Source organism: Brienomyrus brachyistius, chromosome 25 (genome assembly GCF_023856365.1).
Source record: "Brienomyrus brachyistius isolate T26 chromosome 25, BBRACH_0.4, whole genome shotgun sequence".
NCBI classification, from domain to species: domain Eukaryota; kingdom Metazoa; phylum Chordata; class Actinopteri; order Osteoglossiformes; family Mormyridae; genus Brienomyrus; species Brienomyrus brachyistius.
In genome coordinates, this window is record NC_064557.1 from 12,600,209 (window position 1) to 12,620,620 (window position 20,412).

General features: G+C 42.0%; 2 protein-coding genes across 2 annotated transcripts in view; both read left to right on the forward strand.

Annotated features, from left to right (window-relative positions):
- Positions 1–489: 489 nt before the first annotated feature.
- On the forward strand, positions 490–1,693 carry LOC125720287 (uncharacterized; the record flags this gene model as incomplete). Its single annotated transcript, XM_048995494.1, has 1 exon — positions 490–1,693. A coding segment is annotated over exon 1 (945 nt), but the record flags the coding sequence as incomplete, so codon positions are not given.
- Positions 1,694–1,704: 11 nt separating this feature from the next.
- Positions 1,705–20,412, forward strand: part of LOC125720475 (pneumococcal serine-rich repeat protein-like) — a 52,626-nt gene continuing 33,918 nt past the window's right edge. The window contains exons 1-7 of the mRNA XM_048995944.1: positions 1,705–10,344; positions 10,468–10,625; positions 10,944–11,065; positions 11,193–11,254; positions 11,377–11,477; positions 12,217–12,380; positions 12,481–12,580. Coding sequence (XP_048851901.1) covers positions 2,369–10,344; positions 10,468–10,625; positions 10,944–11,065; positions 11,193–11,254; positions 11,377–11,477; positions 12,217–12,380; positions 12,481–12,576 — 8,679 coding nt within the window. The 5' untranslated portion in view covers positions 1,705–2,368 and the 3' untranslated portion in view covers positions 12,577–12,580. The remainder of the gene's footprint in view (positions 10,345–10,467; positions 10,626–10,943; positions 11,066–11,192; positions 11,255–11,376; positions 11,478–12,216; positions 12,381–12,480; positions 12,581–20,412) is intronic.

The following is a 20,412-nucleotide window of genomic DNA, read 5'->3' on the forward strand; positions in this document are numbered from 1 at the left end:
ACCAGAAACTTCAGGGCCAATAACAGAATTGAGTAATCCAACATCTGCAGTCACAATTGTTTCCACAGTAGTTCCACCTTCAGCAGGAACATCTTCAGTACTTTTGGCATCATCTCCATTCTCAGCTAAAAGTCTGACATTCGAAGCAAGTGCTGCTGCATCTATAATCTCAACTGAAGCACCAGTTTCAGCAGTAGGAACTGAAGTTCAAACCACACTACCCAGCAATCCAACCTCGATGGCTACAGGAGCTACTTCAGCAACTGCCACCTCAGTGACATTCTCTCCTGAACCTCTGTTTCCAACTTCGGAACTGCCACTAAATCCGTCAACACCATCCACTATGCCATACTCACCAGAAGAAAGTCCGTCTTCATCAGCAATACCAACTGTAGCATTAATCTCACCAGAAACTTCAGGGCCAATAACAGAATTAAGTAATCCAACATCTGCAGCCACAGTTGTTTCCAAAGTAATTCCACCTTCAGCAGGAACATCTGCAGTTCTCCTGGCATCATCTCCATTCTCAACTAAAAGTCTGTCATCCGAAGCAAGTGCTCCTGCATCTATAATCTCAACTGAAGCACCAGTTTCAGCAGTAGGAACTCAATATCAAACCACACTACCCAGCAATCCAACCTGGATAGACACAGAAGTAACTTCAAGAACTGCCTCTTCAGTGACATTCTCTCCTGAACCCCCGTTCCCAACTTCAGAACTGCCCCTAAGTCCGTCAACAGCACCTAATATGCCATACTCACCAGAAGAAAGTCCCTCGTCATCAGCAATAGCAACTGTAGCATTAAACTCACCAGAAACTTCAGGGTCAATAACAGAATTGAGTAATCCAACATCTGCAGTCACAGTTGTTTCCACAGTAGTTCCACCTTCAGCAGGAACATCTTCAGTACTTCTGGCATCATCTCCATTCTCAACAAAAAGTCTGTCATCTGAAGCAAGCGCTCCTGCATCTATAATCTCAACTGAAGCACCAGTTTCACCAGTAGGAACTCAACATCAAACCACACTACCCAGCAATCCAATCTCGATGGTCACAGAAGCTAATTCAGCAACTTCCACCTCAGTGACATTCTCTCCTGAACCCCTGTTTCCAACTTCGGAACTGCCACTAAGTCCGTCAACACCATCCACTATGCCATACTCACCAGAAGAAAGTCCGTCTTCATCAGCAATAGCAACTGTAGCATTAAACTCACCAGAAACTTCAGGGCCAATAACAGAATTGAGTAATCCAACATCTGCTGTCACAGTTGTTTCCACAGTAGTTCCACCTTCAGCAGGAACATCTGCAGTCCTTCTGGCATCATCTCCATTCTCAACTAAAAGTCTGTCATCCAAAGCAAGTGCTCCTGCATCTATAATCTCAACTGAAGCACCAGTTTCAGCAGTAGGAACTGAATTTCAAACCACACTACCCAACAAACCAACCTCGATGGTCACAGAAGCTAATTCAGCAACTGCCACTTCAGTGACATTCTCTCCTGAACCCCTGTTTCCAACTTCGGAACTGCCACTAAGTCCGTCAACACCATCCAATATGCCATACTCACCAGAAGAAAGTCCCTCGTCATCAGCAATAGCAACTGTAGCATTAAACTCACCAGAAACTTCAGGGCCAATAACAGAATTAAGTAATCCAACATCTGCAGCCACAGTTGTTTCCAAAGTAATTCCACCTTCAGCAGGAACATCTGCAGTTCTCCTGGCATCATCTCCATTCTCAACTAAAAGTCTGTCATCCGAAGCAAGTGCTCCTGCATCTATAATCTCAACTGAAGCACCAGTTTCAGCAGTAGGAACTCAATATCAAACCACACTACCCAGCAATCCAACCTGGATAGACACAGAAGTAACTTCAAGAACTGCCTCTTCAGTGACATTCTCTCCTGAACCCCCGTTCCCAACTTCAGAACTGCCCCTAAGTCCGTCAACAGCACCTAATATGCCATACTCACCAGAAGAAAGTCCCTCGTCATCAGCAATAGCAACTGTAGCATTAAACTCACCAGAAACTTCAGGGTCAATAACAGAATTGAGTAATCCAACATCTGCAGTCACAGTTGTTTCCACAGTAGTTCCACCTTCAGCAGGAACATCTTCAGTACTTCTGGCATCATCTCCATTCTCAACAAAAAGTCTGTCATCTGAAGCAAGCGCTCCTGCATCTATAATCTCAACTGAAGCACCAGTTTCACCAGTAGGAACTCAACATCAAACCACACTACCCAGCAATCCAATCTCGATGGTCACAGAAGCTAATTCAGCAACTTCCACCTCAGTGACATTCTCTCCTGAACCCCTGTTTCCAACTTCGGAACTGCCACTAAGTCCGTCAACACCATCCACTATGCCATACTCACCAGAAGAAAGTCCGTCTTCATCAGCAATAGCAACTGTAGCATTAAACTCACCAGAAACTTCAGGGCCAATAACAGAATTGAGTAATCCAACATCTGCTGTCACAGTTGTTTCCACAGTAGTTCCACCTTCAGCAGGAACATCTGCAGTCCTTCTGGCATCATCTCCATTCTCAACTAAAAGTCTGTCATCCAAAGCAAGTGCTCCTGCATCTATAATCTCAACTGAAGCACCAGTTTCAGCAGTAGGAACTGAATTTCAAACCACACTACCCAACAAACCAACCTCGATGGTCACAGAAGCTAATTCAGCAACTGCCACTTCAGTGACATTCTCTCCTGAACCCCTGTTTCCAACTTCGGAACTGCCACTAAGTCCGTCAACACCATCCAATATGCCATACTCACCAGAAGAAAGTCCCTCGTCATCAGCAATAGCAACTGTAGCATTAAACTCACCAGAAACTTCAGGGCCAATAACAGAATTAAGTAATCCAACATCTGCAGCCACAGTTGTTTCCAAAGTAATTCCACCTTCAGCAGGAACATCTGCAGTTCTCCTGGCATCATCTCCATTCTCAACTAAAAGTCTGTCATCCGAAGCAAGTGCTCCTGCATCTATAATCTCAACTGAAGCACCAGTTTCAGCAGTAGGAACTCAATATCAAACCACACTACCCAGCAATCCAACCTGGATAGACACAGAAGTAACTTCAAGAACTGCCTCTTCAGTGACATTCTCTCCTGAACCCCCGTTCCCAACTTCAGAACTGCCCCTAAGTCCGTCAACAGCACCTAATATGCCATACTCACCAGAAGAAAGTCCCTCGTCATCAGCAATAGCAACTGTAGCATTAAACTCACCAGAAACTTCAGGGTCAATAACAGAATTGAGTAATCCAACATCTGCAGTCACAGTTGTTTCCACAGTAGTTCCACCTTCAGCAGGAACATCTTCAGTACTTCTGGCATCATCTCCATTCTCAACAAAAAGTCTGTCATCTGAAGCAAGCGCTCCTGCATCTATAATCTCAACTGAAGCACCAGTTTCACCAGTAGGAACTCAACATCAAACCACACTACCCAGCAATCCAATCTCGATGGTCACAGAAGTTAATTCAGCAACTTCCACCTCAGTGACATTCTCTCCTGAACCCCTGTTTCCAACTTCGGAACTGCCACTAAGTCCGTCAACACCATCCACTATGCCATACTCACCAGAAGAAAGTCTGTCTTCATCAGCAATAGCAACTGTAGCATTAAACTCACCAGAAACTTCAGGGCCAATAATAGAATTGAGTAATCCAACATCTGCAGTGACAGTTGTTTCCACAGTAGTTCCACCTTCAGCAGGAACATCTACAGTTCTTCTGGCATCATCTCCATTCTTAACTAAAAGTCTTTCATCCGAAGCAAGTGCTCCTGCATCTATAATCTCAACTGAAGGACCAGTTTCACCAGTAGGAACTCAACATCAAACCACACTACCCAGCAATCCAACCAGGATAGACACAGAAGTAACTTCAAGAACTGCCTCTTCAGTGACATTCTCTCCTGAACCCCCGTTCCCAACTTCAGAACTGCCCCTAAGTCCGTCAACACCATCCAATATGCCATACTCACCAGAAGAAAGTCCGTCTTCATCACCAATAGCAACTGTAGCATTAAACTCACCAGAAACTTCAGGGCCAATAACAGAATTGAGTAATCCAACATCTGCAGTCACAATTGTTTCCACAGTAGTTCCACCTTCAGCAGGAACATCTTCAGTACTTCTGGCATCATCTCCATTCTCAGCTAAAAGTCTGACATTCGAAGCAAGTGCTGCTGCATCTATAATCTCAACTGAAGCACCAGTTTCAGCAGTAGGAACTGAAGTTCAAACCACACTACCCAGCAATCCAACCTCGATGGCTACAGGAGCTACTTCAGCAACTGCCACCTCAGTGACATTCTCTCCTGAACCTCTGTTTCCAACTTCGGAACTGCCACTAAGTCCGTCAACACCATCCACTATGCCATACTCACCAGAAGAAAGTCCGTCTTCATCAGCAATACCAACTGTAGCATTAAACTCACCAGAAACTTCAGGGCCAATAACAGAATTGAGTAATCCAACATCTGCTGTCACAGTTGTTTCCACAGTAGTTCCACCTTCAGCAGGAACATCTGCAGTCCTTCTGGCATCATCTCCATTCTCAACTAAAAGTCTGTCATCCGAAGCAAGTGCTCCTGCATCTATAATCTCAACTGAAGCACCAGTTTCAGCAGTAGGAACTGAATTTCAAACCACACTACCCAACAAACCAACCTCGATGGTCACAGAAGCTAATTCAGCAACTGCCACTTCAGTGACATTCTCTCCTGAACCCCTGTTTCCAACTTCGGAACTGCCACTAAGTCCGTCAACACCATCCAATATGCCATACTCACCAGAAGAAAGTCCCTCGTCATCAGCAATAGCAACTGTAGCATTAAACTCACCAGAAACTTCAGCGCCAATAACAGAATTAAGTAATCCAACATCTGCAGCCACAGTTGTTTCCAAAGTAGTTCCACCTTCAGCAGGAACATCTGCAGTTCTCCTGGCATCATCTCCATTCTCAACTAAAAGTCTGTCATCCGAAGCAAGTGCTCCTGCATCTATAATCTCAACTGAAGCACCAGTTTCAGCAGTAGGAACTCAATATCAAACCACACTACCCAGCAATCCAACCTGGATAGACACAGAAGTAACTTCAAGAACTGCCTCTTCAGTGACATTCTCTCCTGAACCCCCGTTCCCAACTTCAGAACTGCCCCTAAGTCCATCAACAACACCTAATATGCCATACTCACCAGAAGAAAGTCCCTCGTCATCAGCAATAGCAACTGTAGCATTAAACTCACCAGAAACTTCAGGGTCAATAACAGAATTGAGTAATCCAACATCTGCAGTCACAGTTGTTTCCACAGTAGTTCCACCTTCAGCAGGAACATCTACAGTTCTTCTGGCATCATCTCCATTCTCAACTAAAAGTCTTTCATCCGAAGCAAGTGCTCCTGCATCTATAATCTCAACTGAAGGACCAGTTTCACCAGTAGGAACTCAACATCAAACCACACTACCCAGCAATCCAACCTGGATAGACACAGAAGTAACTTCAAGAACTGCCTCTTCAGTGACATTCTCTCCTGAACCCCCGTTCCCAACTTCAGAACTGCCCCTAAGTCCGTCAACACCATCCAATATGCCATACTCACCAGAAGAAAGTCCGTCTTCATCAGCAATAGCAACTGTAGCATTAAACTCACCAGAAACTTCAGGGCCAATAACAGAATTGAGTAATCCAACATCTGCAGTCACAATTGTTTCCACAGTAGTTCCACCTTCAGCAGGAACATCTTCAGTACTTCTGGCATCATCTCCATTCTCAGCTAAAAGTCTGACATTCGAAGCAAGTGCTGCTGCATCTATAATCTCAACTGAAGCACCAGTTTCAGCAGTAGGAACTGAAGTTCAAACCGCACTACCCAGCAATCCAACCTCGATGGCTACAGGAGCTACTTCAGCAACTGCCACCTCAGTGACATTCTCTCCTGAACCTCTGTTTCCAACTTCGGAACTGCCACTAAGTCCGTCAACACCATCCCCTATGCCATACTCACCAGAAGAAAGTCCGTCTTCATCAGCAATAGCAACTGTAGCATTAAACTCACCAGAAACTTCAGGGCCAATAACAGAATTGAATAATCCAACATCTGCTGTCACAGTTGTTTCCACAGTAGTTCCACCTTCAGCAGGAACATCTGCAGTCCTTCTGGCATCATCTCCATTCTCAACTAAAAGTCTGTCATCCGAAGCAAGTGCTCCTGCATCTATAATCTCAACTGAAGCACCAGTTTCAGCAGTAGGAACTGAATTTCAAACCACACTACCCAACAAACCAACCTCGATGGTCACAGAAGCTAATTCAGCAACTGCCACTTCAGTGACATTCTCTCCTGAACCCCTGTTTCCAACTTCGGAACTGCCACTAAGTCCGTCAACACCATCCAATATGCCATACTCACCAGAAGAAAATCCCTCGTCATCAGCAATAGCAACTGTAGCATTAAACTCACCAGAAACTTCAGGGCCAATAACAGAATTAAGTAATCCAACATCTGCAGCCACAGTTGTTTCCAAAGTAGTTCCACCTTCAGCAGGAACATCTGCAGTTCTCCTGGCATCATCTCCATTCTCAACTAAAAGTCTGTCATCCGAAGCAAGTGCTCCTGCATCTATAATCTCAACTGAAGCACCAGTTTCAGCAGTAGGAACTCAATATCAAACCACACTACCCAGCAATCCAACCTGGATAGACACAGAAGAAACTTCAAGAACTGCCTCTTCAGTGACATTCTCTCCTGAACCCCCGTTCCCAGCTTCAGAACTGCCCCTAAGTCCGTCAACACCATCCAATATGCCATACTCACCAGAAGAAAGTCCGTCTTCATCAGCAATAGCAACTGTAGCATTAAACTCACCAGAAACTTCAGGGTCAATAACAGAATTGAGTAATCCAACATCTGCAGTCACAGTTGTTTCCACAGTAGTTCCACCTTCAGGAGGAACATCTTCAGTACTTCTGGCATCATCTCCATTCTCAACAAAAAGTCTGTCATCTGAAGCAAACGCTCATGCATCTATAATCTCAACTGAAGCACCAGTTTCACCAGTAGGAACTCAACATCAAACCACAATACCCAGCAATCCAATCTCGATGGTCACAGAAGCTAATTCAGCAACTGCCACTTCAGTGACATTCTCTCCGGAACCCCTGTTTTCACCTTCGGAACTGCCACTAAGTCTGTCAACACCATCCAATATGCCATACTCACCAGAAGAAAGTGCGTCTTCATCAGCAATAGCAACTGTAGCATTAAACTCACCAGGAATTTCAGTGCCAATAACAGAATTGAGTAATCCAACATCTGCAGCCACAGTTGTTTCCACTGTAGTTCCATCTTCAGGCGGAGCATCTGCAGTTCTTCTGGCATCATCTCCATTCTCAACTAAAGGTCTGTCATCTGAAGCAAGCGCTCCTGCATCTATAATCTCAACTGAAGCACCAGTTTCACCAGTAGGAACTCAACATCAAACCACACTACCCAGAAATCCAACCTGGATAGACACAAAAGTAACTTCAAGAACTGCCTCTTCAGTGACATTCTCTCCTGAACCCCCGTTCCCAACTTCAGAACTGCCCCTAAGTCCGTCAACACCATCCAATATGCCATACTCACCAGAAGAAAGTCCGTCTTCATCAGCAATAGCAACTGTAGCATTAAACTCACCAGAAACTTCAGGGCCAATAACAGAATTGAGTAATCCAACATCTGCAGCCACAGTTGTTTCCACAGTAGTTCCATCTTCAGGCGGAACATCTGCAGTTCTTCTGGCATCATCTCCATTCTCAACTAAAGGTCTGTCATCTGAAGCAAGCGCTCCTGCATCTATAATCTCAACTGAAGCACCAGTTTCACCAGTAGGAACTCAACATCAAACCACACTACCCAGCAATCCAATCTCGATGGTCACAGAAGCTAATTCAGCAACTGCCACTTCAGTGACATTCTCTCCGGAACCCCTGTTTTCACCTTCGGAACTGCCACTAAGTCCGTCAACACCATCCAATATGCCATACTCACCAGAAGAAAGTCCGTCTTCATCAGCAATAGCAACTGTAGCATTAAACTCACCAGGAATTTCAGTGCCAATAACAGAATTGAGTAATCCAACATCTGCAGCCACAGTTGTTTCCACAGTAGTTCCATCTTCAGGCGGAACATCTGCAGTTCTTCTGGCATCATCTCCATTCTCAACTAAAGGTCTGTCATCTGAAGCAAGCGCTCCTGCATCTATAATCTCAACTGAAGCACCAGTTTCACCAGTAGGAACTCAACATCAAACCACACTACCCAGCAATCCAACCTGGATAGACACAAAAGTAACTTCAAGAACTGCCTCTTCAGTGACATTCTCTCCTGAACCCCCGTTCCCAACTTCAGAACTGCCCCTAAGTCCGTCAACACCATCCAATATGCCATACTCACCAGAAGAAAGTCCGTCTTCATCAGCAATAGCAACTGTAGCATTAAACTCACCAGAAACTTCAGGGCCAATAACAGAATTGAGTAATCCAACATCTGCAGTCACAATTGTTTCCACAGTAGTTCCACCTTCAGCAGGAACATCTTCAGTACTTCTGGCATCATCTCCATTCTCAAGTAAAAGTCTGTCATCCGAAGCAAGTGCTCCTGCATCTATAATCTCAGCTGAAGCACCAGTTTCAGCAGTAGGAACTGAATTTCAAACCACACTACCCAGCAAACCAACCTCGATGGTCACAGAAGCTAATTCAGCAACTGCCACTTCAGTGACATTCTCTCCGGAACCCCTGTTTTCACCTTCGGAACTGCCACTAAGTCCGTCAACACCATCCACTATGCCATACTCACCAGAAGAAAGTCCGTCTTCATCAGCAATAGCAACTGTAGCATTAAACTCACCAGGAATTTCAGTGCCAATAACAGAATTGAGTAATCCAACATCTGCAGCCACAGTTGTTTCCACAGTAGTTCCACCTTCAGCAGAAACATCTGCAGTTCTTCTGGCATCAACTCTATTCTCTGCTAAAAGTCTGTCATCCGAAGCAAGTGCTCCTGCATCTATAATCTCAACTGAAGCACTAGTTTCAGCTGTTGGAACTCAACATCAAACCACACTACCCAGCAATCCAACCTGGATAGACACACAAGCAACTTCAAAAACTGCCTCTTCAGTAGCATTCTCTCCGGAACCCTTGTTCCCAACTTCAGAACTGCCTCTAAGTCCGTCAACACCATCTAATACGCCATACTCACCAGAAGAAAGTTCCTCTTCATCAGGAATAGCAACTGTAACATTAAATTCAACAGAAATATTTGTGCCAATAACAGAATTGAGTAATCCAACATCTACAGCCACTGTAATTTCCACAGTCGCTTCACATTCAGCAACAATAGCTCCAGTACTTCTGGCATCGTCTCCATTGTTAACTACAAGTCTGTTATCCAATGTAAATTCTGCTTCATTGTCAGTCACATCTGAATTATCACCCTTATTAAAAGCAACAGTAATTCCAACAAGAGCAATCCCCGACAATCCAATTTCGATCATTACAGGAGCTACCACAACTATAGCTTCAGTAGCAATGTCCCGCATTATCCTGATGACATCTGCATTATCGAGTGTAAGTCAAGCACCAAAAGTAAGTTCTGTTACCTCTACTATCTCAGCAAAAGTACCAACGGCCACAAGAATCATTTCATCAACATCCACTAATAATCCAACAAATATGATATCAGGACTTACCACAAAAACTCACTCTTCAATGCCATTTTCCCCCGTATCCCTTTCAACAACCTCCGAAGTTCCACTAACTACATCTACAGTTTCCACTGCAAGCTACTCAGCAGGAGCAAGTTCTGCTTCATTGAAAACCATAGCAGAAGGATCCGCCACAACAAAAGTTATTAACTATAATCCAGTATCTACAATGACACGACCAAGAACAATACCTCAAGCTTCAGGAGAAAAATTCCCATTACCCCTGACATCAACAATATCGACTACAAGTGAAATATCCAAACAAAATACTGCAGCATTTCTGATCTCAAGTAAAGAGCCCACCTCAACAAAAAGAACAGTAGCTCGCACAGCAATGACCAGGAATCCAACAAGAACAATTACAAGAGCTATCACATCAACTGTAGCTTCAGCAAAAATATTGCCATTAACACCAGCATCTACAATATTCACTATTACTGAAGCAGGTAGACAAATTGCTGCTTCATCTATGATTTCAGCAGAACCACCAAAACCAAGGACAACAACAACAACAACAACAACAGTATCTCCAATAAGAAGTCCACTTAGAACGACAATGGGATCATATTTCATGTAAGATGTATTTTTAATTTTCACTCAAGTACTTCAGCCTCTATTGTTTGGCATTGTCAATAACATGAACATATGGAAACAGTCATTTTCTTTATTGTAATGTTATTTCTTTATTTTTTTCAGTGTGGGATCAGTAGTTATCCAGATCAAGCTCATTTTCAAAGCACCACATTGCCCCAGTGAAAGTCAGGTACTTAAAGCAGTCAAGACTTTCCTAGTTCCACGAATAGTTTCAAGAGCTTTGAGCCAGCAACCACAGTTTCAGAATGTCACTTATGAAAGTAAGTCACATTTGAACCTCTAAACTTTTCTTCCTGAACAATTTACGTTTATTACGTATTATGAATCAATTAAATGCCATAGAAGAATTCATTTTCTCTGGCCCAACATTATATTCTTGCTTTAGTCAATGCTTTTGTATTTTTGAATGACCTACAGTATATTTAATTTGGATAGATACAGGTAAATTGCTCCAGTTGTTAATAACGACATATAATGAAAAACATTTTGATGACGCTCAAAAAAGAAAAAAATATATTATTTGATGCATTACTTGATGCAATATTTTAACATGTTAGTTTGGCATAATTTTGTTTCAGCATTGTCTAGCACATCCTTTGCCATCAACTTGGCTTATCAGATCAGCAATGTGATCATGTCAGAAATTTTTGATCTCCGGACTAACACAGTCCAATACATCCAGGACTCTATCAACAATCTGGTAAGAACACTAGTCATTTTCTAGAATTTTATTGAGCATTTTTTGTTTACTATACACTACATATGGCATGTCTGGTTTATTGATCTGTATTTTCTTATCTTTCTCTTCATGGATGTTCAAACCACAGTTGCATGAAATACTGCAGAAACCAGTTTCTAATCCTTTTGCCTTTCCGGCGGCAAATTACACGTACGTTTCCTTTAAAAAAATAAATATATATCTGCCATTAAATTTGCTACATAATTTTTCACACAAATTTTTCCGTTTCTGTTACAAATGTACACTAATTTCGTATATTTGTCTCCTTTTAGGAATCTTCGTGACATGATAGAGGCTAACGTGGAATATATCATTACAGACAAAGATTTCAATGGACCAAGTGACTTTCTTCTTGACATCTTCAAAGACAGCGGTACATTTCACACCTCCACTTTCTCATACATACCAGGATTTCTTAACCACTGGTCCATGGCCCAGTGGCAGGCCACAGGAACAGTGGCAGTGAAACGCCATTGCGCAAACAGGGAAAAAAAAAATTATAGCTGTATCTGTTATTTTGTCCTACCTTGGTAGAATATCCTACCAACACCTGCTTTCAGAATAAAATATTGCTGTATTAAAGGTAAAATCATACCATTCATATTTTTTCCTACTTCCTGTAGTTAAGTAACAGTATATTATAGATGAGTATAAATATGTACTCCCCACAGTTATTATAGTTAGAAACAACCCGTAAATATCTGAAATATCTGCTTTTAAAAGTATTTTCCTTCAGTTCATTAGATGCCAGCATATATTTATGGGTGTGTATGAAATAGCAAGTAGCTTGGGTAGGACATTTTCACAGACAGAATAACATTTCAAAACACCAGCATGAAAAATGAATTGCTGGTCCTTGAGGTTAGTAGGACTGACAAACCTCGACCTAGACTCTTTCACTTAATAAACATTACCAGTTTTTCCATACTACAATATTATTGTTATGATGGGGTGCAGTGAATTCTGCACACTGATAAATGTTATCCTGGGAGACTAACATGACTTAAAGCTTTCATAAATTAAGATTTGATTCTACAGTCTAGAATCCTTTTTGGAATTTAAGGATCATTAAAAGTCAGGTTTTAAACAACGCATCCATATTGCACCCCCAGGTCTGGTCAGCACTGCTCCCCCCCCAGTCACTATCACTCTACCGCTCACCACTCCTGGGGCAAACATCACGCATGTGGGAGGTGGCTTCCCTGGCTGGGCTTTGGCTATTATCATCCCATGTGGAATCCTCCTCCTTCTCATCCCCTGCTGGATTCTCCTTTGTGTAAGTATGAGAACATTTTTGTGGGGACAGTTTTATGAGCTCCTTTGCGTGTGACGGCTGTCATTGCTGACTGACATCCCTCTCCTCCAATCGCTCGCAGTGCCTGCTGTGTGGCTGCTGTGCAGCCATTAAGAGGCGTTGGCGCAGAAGGCAATCTTACAACATTCAGTACAGGATACACAACAACCTCTTGTAATGAGGTAAGAGTTATTATATAACAAACAATGAATGTTATGCTGAAATTCAGGTTTGTAATTTAAAGGTTATAAAAATGTGAGCAGCATTATATGATGGTATGTTGGCTCAGTGGGTAGCATTGTGAACTCATACCTGCAGGTTTAAGGATTTTAACCCATCCAGTCCCATTTTAGGAGCTTGTGTTGTTTCCATGTGCGGGTTCGCAGTGGTCAGCACTGCTGCCTCACACCTCTGGGACCAAGGTTTGAGTTTCTGTCACGGCTTCTTTTGTGTGGACTTTGAATGTTCTTCCCATGTCATCATGGGGTTTCCCCAGGGTACTCCGGTTTCCCCCCAAAGTCAAGTCCAAAAACACGCTGAGGCTAATTGTAGTTACTAGATTGCCTGTAGGTATGCTTGTGTGAGTGAATGGTGTGTGAGTGTGCTCATTGATGGGTTGGTGCCCCATCCTGGGTTGCTCCCTGCCTTGTGCCTATAGGAAAGAGATCTCCAACTCTGATCCTGGAAAGCTACTGCCCATTGGGTTCTCTTTTCTACCTGGCTTCTGATGAGCCACACCTGTTCCTGGCATTTACCTGAGAGCAGGTGTGGCTCATCAGAAGGAGCGAAGGATAGAAAACCTACTGGATAGTAGCTCTCAGGACCAGAGTTGGAGACCCCTGCTATAGGACAAGTGGGTACAGAAAATGGATGGATGGATTTAGTCTTTTCCCTGAGTTCCTTGGATTTCCTCCTCATACTGTGTTCAGTGAAATGGTCTCTGGAAGGATGCCATAGTATCTGTGCCCTGTGACGTGATAAGGGGCTGTGCACTAGAACCATGCTTAGCTGATGGATGGACTAACAATTCATTTTAACTTGGTGAAGGTTAATGTATTTAATTTCTTACTGTTTACGCCATTTGTGGTTTTAATCTTTCAGGCAGTACCAGCAAATGCAAATATAAGCCTGATGTTGTCCAGCCAACAACGGTAACCAGTCATGGAAACGGAGCCTGTGCAGCCTGTGCAGCTTCATCCTGCAGTCAAAGTGGATGTTCATCTAAACTGCTTCATTATATCTTATTGTTATACACCATCATTCTTGGAAGAGTGTGATTTCAGGAAACAAGAATGTTTAAGATTGAAAAAATAATGACTTTTATCTCTATTTTTTAAATTGAAGTTTTCCTACTATAATTTAAACAGCTTGTATTTTCTCAGAGCTCCTTTGAATATTTATAAACATATTTGTTAAATTGATAATCATTATGTATCTGAAAGTTTATTTATATTGAAAGCAGGCTTTCATTCAAATAAAAAATGCTATCTGGTCAATGGTAATTCATTTATGCATGCTAACTTTAATAGTACTGTTTTGTGCATATAAGTAAGTATCAATTTAAAAATAGCAACAAATTATATTATTTTCAATGTTTACATTGCTTCAGAAAATCATTGAATGTATTATCATTTGAATTCTTTATTAACGTAAATGTGTCCTTCGACTTTTTTTTCCTTTCAAAATAAACCTCAAGTAGCATGAACTCATTTTGGCTGTTTTTATATAAAAAGGGTGAAAGTAAAAGTTGGTGGCGCAGTAGCTGGCCTATATATCACGTCAGAAGGGAAAGCCTGGTATCTTGCCGGGGGTGGCACAGGGCGCCTGCACAAAAAAAAAATCGGAATGCTGATATTTGTATGGATGCCGAGAATGGCCGTGCTTGCTGTTATTTAAGTAACAGTTACAGTACATATACGAGTATTGCTGCATATGACAGGGTAGTCGGGTGGTGCCACATTATGTTTATCTTTGTAATTAGTCAGTGAACTCTCATTATCTTCAGATACATAATTTCAGGCATGGCCGTTCTCAGATTACATACATTTGGACCAATTAACCTTGTTGGAGTTTTGATTTCAGTCAGTGAACTAGGTAGGCTACCACTGAAAAGTATGAGATGTACATGTAATGTATTCTTACTCGAGTGCTAAACTAACAGATATGGGTAAGGAATGATCTAGGCCATCAGGTGCCCAATTCAGAAAACAGAAAAGCATATAGGCAAGCAGGTATTTCGTATTTTTATGAGTGCCTTAGTAAGGCCAGCGATAAAAGTTTATCATGGGCAGTTAACAAAGAATAATATTTACTTCCTTCAACACACTTATTTCTCTGGAAACTAATAGGTATTGTGGCGTGGCATGGTGCAGGTTGGAAAAGAATGTGACAATACACGAGGTGGCTCCAAGACAATGAGGGTTTATTAAAACAAAACAGATCACACAAAAAAAAACAAAAGGTAAAGAAAGGGGACAGCACACAACTTGGTAACTCACTAAAGAACTGAACACAGGCATGCACTTAAATACAGACGAACACCAGAGCAAACATACAATTACAATGAACCATCAAAGAACAGAACCAGAATTGGCCCTTAAATACACACAGAAATTCATGGCAGACAAAGGACAGGTGTAATACGCAATCAAAAAACCAATCACAAAAGGAGAAGGACAATGAGCAACAGGTGTAAACAATAAACAAGCACAGAACCAGGAACAGGAAAGAAGCAGGGCAAATCTATAACCAGTAAAACAGAACAGAAAACAAGAAACACTGGGGAACAAAACACAGAATAGAAAACACTGGGGAACAAAAATAATAAATACAAATAAACAGGTGAGACTAGTCCCTGACCAGCCTTGAACCTTGTTCAGAGGGTTACAGTCCAAATACCACACACTCAGCCCAGTGAGCTAAGCAGCAGGTAAGGAAACTGGAAAAACACACTAGGGATTACACACAATGGGGCTGAAAGTCAAGAGACGGAGGAGAACTGGATGGCCAGCAACACCTGCTGGCCAAAAAGGAAGGAGACACAAAGTGCAGGCTTGGATGGACAGGGGCTTCCCTCCCTCGTCCCTTTAGTACCTAGTGCCATCCCGATGGCCACTGCCCTACTTTACCCGGTGCCCACAGCCCAGAATCCCCCGGGACACATGCAAATAAAGCAGGGGGAACGACTGATGCGTTGCAATGTGATTGTAATGAAATAGGCTAGTATAAGACAAGTATGTTTTTTAACCATAGGGTAACAGTTTAGTAATTCATCCATCCATTTTCCAAACCACTTATCCTACTGGGTCGCGGGGGGTCCAGAGCCTATCCCAGAATCAATGGGCACGAGGCAGGGAACAACCCAGGATGGGGGGCCAGCCCATCGCAGGGCACACTCACACACCATTCACTCACACATGCACACCTACGGGCAATTTAGCAACTCCAATTAGCCTCAGCATGTTTTTGGACTGTGGGAGGAAACCGGAGTACCTGGAGGAAACCCCACGATGACATGGGGGGAACATGCAAACTCCACACACATGTGACCCAGGCGGAGACTCGAACCCGGGACCCAGAGGTGTGAGGCAACAGTGCTAACCACTGCACCACCATGCCGCCCCTCAGTTTAGTAATTCGATTTTTTTAAAATTATATGCTGCAACTTGTTTCTATATCTATTTGTTACTTCTCATTAATATTCATACATGTTATATATATATACAGCAACGGTCCTAGCCGATGACGCGCCCTAGGCGAGTGTCAGCGCCGGCGCCCCCCGTCCTAGGCATAGGGAAATTGGCAGGTAAGTCGACGTCCCCTAAGAAGTTGGCGCCCTAGGCGGCCGCCAATATATCTCCTGTAAGATCGACCGCCCCTGAGTTTAATTATAGTATAGTATAGTATAATTTAAACATAACTAAAATCGCAGCATTATTTGATTTAAATGAAAAATTTGGTAATTAACATAATTAAAAGCTTACGTTTGTAAGGATCTTTCTAGTATTTCTATAGCGGAACTAATCTTGCGTTTGGGTTGGGGTCTGGTCGCTTTTGTTGGTAACATTTTCGTTTTGCTCAGTTAAGTGGGCGTGGCTAATTTGCATACATTCTCAACATTTAGAGTCTACATTTAACATTTATATTTAACATTTAACATTTTAGATTTAACATTTAACATTTATATTTATATTTAAGTTTTATATTTAACATTTATATTTACATTTACATTTAACATTTATATTTAACATTTACATTTAATATTTATATATAGACAAACCATTTATATTTACATATGAGAAACAATTTTGAACATAATTTACACAGCAAAAAAACCTGATGATCCACAACACCATTGACTTCTAGCTAAGTGTCAGAAAATTGCACTAAATGTTGAATAAGTGGCAAGTACAAAAATGTTTGCTACCTTTACAAACGGCGCCCCATACACTTGTTATACGGCTGAGAATGTGTTTTAAGTTATAGTGTCAATATTTATGGAGATTGGAGTTATTGTATGAGCTGCAGTCATAAGTTTTCTTTCTTTAACTCCTCTTGAATTAACGCGGCCAATGAGGTACGAGATTTTATGTCCATTTCGTAATTTGCAAGTTAATGTGAGCGAGCTGTATTTATGTTTGTGTTTGGTTATTTTTAGGAAAATGCCTGTTTTTACTGATTCCCCATACACTTGGGGAAACGGCGCCCCATACACTTGTTATACGGCTGAGAATGTGTTTTAAGTTATAGTGTCAATATTTATGGAGATTGGAGTTATTGTATGAGCTGCAGTCATAAGTTTTCTTTCTTTAACTCCTCTTGAATTAACGCGGCCAATGAGGTACGAGATTTTATGTACATTTCGTAATTTGCAAGTTAATGTGAGCGAGCTGTATTTATGTTTGTGTTTGGTTATTTTTAGGAAAATGCCTGTTTTTACTGATTCATTTTATGATTTATGTGCTTTATTTTATCTAAATAAAATATACAAAAATAAGTTTATCTAAATCTAGTTCTCACGGCATGCTCGATCGGATGGATATGTGAATAAATGCCTGTGATCAGAGATCAACTTTTGTTCGTGTTCGTTATTTAAGGGGGGCGGCGGTGGCCTCATAGGAAAGTTACGTATTATTATTATTATTATTATTATTATTATTATTATTACTACTACTTAATAGGCTTTGCTAAGCAGGTAAATTCATGTGGGCTTGTTCTTTTCATATAAAGATGCATTAATATCCAACTAGTTTTAAGAATAGTAGAATTTCACACTTTTTTTATTTCCTCCGTTTGTGGCGCCCCCTGGGTGGATGACGCCCTTAGCACATTTGCCTATATTGCCTATGCCACGGGCCCCGGCCCTGTGTGTGTGTGTGTGTGTGTGTGTATATAAAATTTAATTTTATCATTACTTGTTGTAATCATTAGACGTCTTACTATACATATCCGTCACTACATTGTTTGTCCGTTTGTGCTTCCGTCACTGAAAGTTGTCCACCAGTGCGTTCTTGAATGTTTGTATATTTCAATTTGACACTGATAAGAGATATATTTAATAGATAATTGCGATTTGGAGCGCAATATACACGTCTGGGTCATATTTTTTCATTGTTTAAAATCGGTCTTGTTCCCACCGCAAGTTATTTTGAGGTTGTTGCTACATATTTGACGTCAGTTACGGACGTAATTGTCTACATACTTCGCTCAATGCGCACACAGGTGTGTTCGGTCTGAAGTAATATGCAAAGTGCCCTTTTTTAGCATTTCTCCCCGGCAGTGACGACAACCAAAGCAATGATGTTATTTGCAGTAAGTAAGATTAGATGGTTTTTATAGTCGTAATCCACAATTTTATTGGTTATGTTTATAATGCACTACCAATTAGTAAAAGGGAGCATTTGGAGCTCATGAAATGTTTCTTTCAAATTTTTACGTAAACGTGGGTTTGTGGAAGATTAACACCAGTAGAACATAAAAAGTCATGAGCAGCATTCTCCTGATTGCAGCAGACTTAGAAAATTTGTTTTACTTCGAAATTCTGGGTTATACTTGAAAAGATGGTAATGTGCACTGATTATTCTAAACCATGCGCGTCGTCAGGATCGGGGCTATAGCCCTTAGTATTTTAAATTCAACCCGGAGTATTTAACGAGTCCTCCTTGAAGCCCCAGTTACACTTAGCCCCTGTTTTTTTCTTTTCTCAGTAGCCGTTTTAAACCTAAATACGCGTATTTAATGAAGATTCTCTGTATCACTTAAAGCAGTGATATAATTGCATTATAAAGCATTTATGAAGTATTATAAACATGGATATAAATCTATCTATAAAAAGTCATAGCACATTATACCCATGTGTATTGTGCCTTATGAGTGTTCTGTTATAATGCACTATACATACCTTCATAATACGTAATACAGACCATTGTGTTATGAAGGTATTTATAATGCACAATAGCTGAGAGCATTCATAATGAATAATAGAAATGGCTTTAACGTTATGCATTTTTAAAAATAAATATTATAGTCATGTTTATAATGCTTCTTGAAAGTATCATACTGTATTATGAAGGTATATCTATAATGCATTTTTATGACTGCTTTAAGTAAACTGTTGCCAAATTCTTTTTTGGTATTAATCTTTCAGGCAGTTCCAGCCAATGCAAATGGTTTGTCCAACCACGCACCAGTAACCAGTCTGTCTGCAGCTTCATTCTGCAATCAGAGTGGATGTTCGTCTAAACCCCATTATCCTCTTTTCCTTCATGGTTCACTGGTATCAGAGCTCCATCCATCCATCCATCCATCCATCCATCCATTTTCTGAAATTACTTGTCCTTTTCGGGATCATGGGGGGTCCAGAGCCTACCCTAGAGGCTTACAGGCGCAAGGTGGGGAACAATCCAGGATGGAACACCAAGCCCAAACACTCACACACCATTTGCTGTCACATGCACACCTATGACCAATTTGGTAACTCCAGTTAACCTCAGCATGTTTTTGGACCGGAGGAACCCAGGGGAATTCCAGATACTGGTTTCAGTTCAAATGTGAACAGCACCCAATCCTAATGACAGGATGTTGCGCAGCCAAGACTCATTAATGTACGACGTGAGTGAAGGCTATAGCAGGCGAATATGTCGCGATACGTAGAGCATTGAACCCAGTTTTGTATGGGGCTACATAGCTCCAGGCCATTCATAGTGCCCAAGCCGACCCATCTACGATGGGCATGCAAGACTCACAACTGTACCTTAGAGCAACAGAAGGTCACCTGGTTTGATGAATCCCTTCTTCTGTTGTATTATGTGGACAGTCATATACATGTCGAGTAACTATAGGATGTGTTTGATCAACAAGTCTAATCCCTGGCTATGTAGTCCTTACGCAGCAGGGTTTCATGCATTGTGCGTTATGATCATTATCCAAACTACCTGCCATTTGTGCCATAGTTATCCTTGGTTTGTATCAGCTGTCCCTGGTGAGCTGAAAGCCTAACAGAAAATCCCGCAGACACAGTGGAGAGGGCGATGTGGTGCCAGGTCATCCCAGTGTATGACCACAGCATTTCACTGCTCAGGCAGCTGCAGGGAATAAACAATATAAGAGAGATGCTCAAGGATCTGTCTTGATCCCCTCCAGTGACTGTTCAGCATGAGCGACCACCCTTTCTTGCAGATGGGACAGTACATACAAAGTGGGTCCCCGGCACTACAGTCCTGCCCTTGACTCTGTACATCATAGGCATTCTTTTGTTGGGCAGTCAGTGTACCTTGCTGCTGCTGGGCCAGTTCATGCATGCTCCGTGAGGCACCACAAGTTTTCTATACCTGGCTCCTTCGGTGCTGCCTGTTTCAAGGGCGGCCAAAACACAAAGTCCACTGGCATTCACAGCTCCCATGCAAGCATTAGCTTGGCTGGCATGCACTGGGTGCTTTCCTACACTGCCACTTAATGTGCCCACAGGACCAGTGGCCGGTGGTAACCCCAGTCACACTGGTGGTGGGCAACAAGC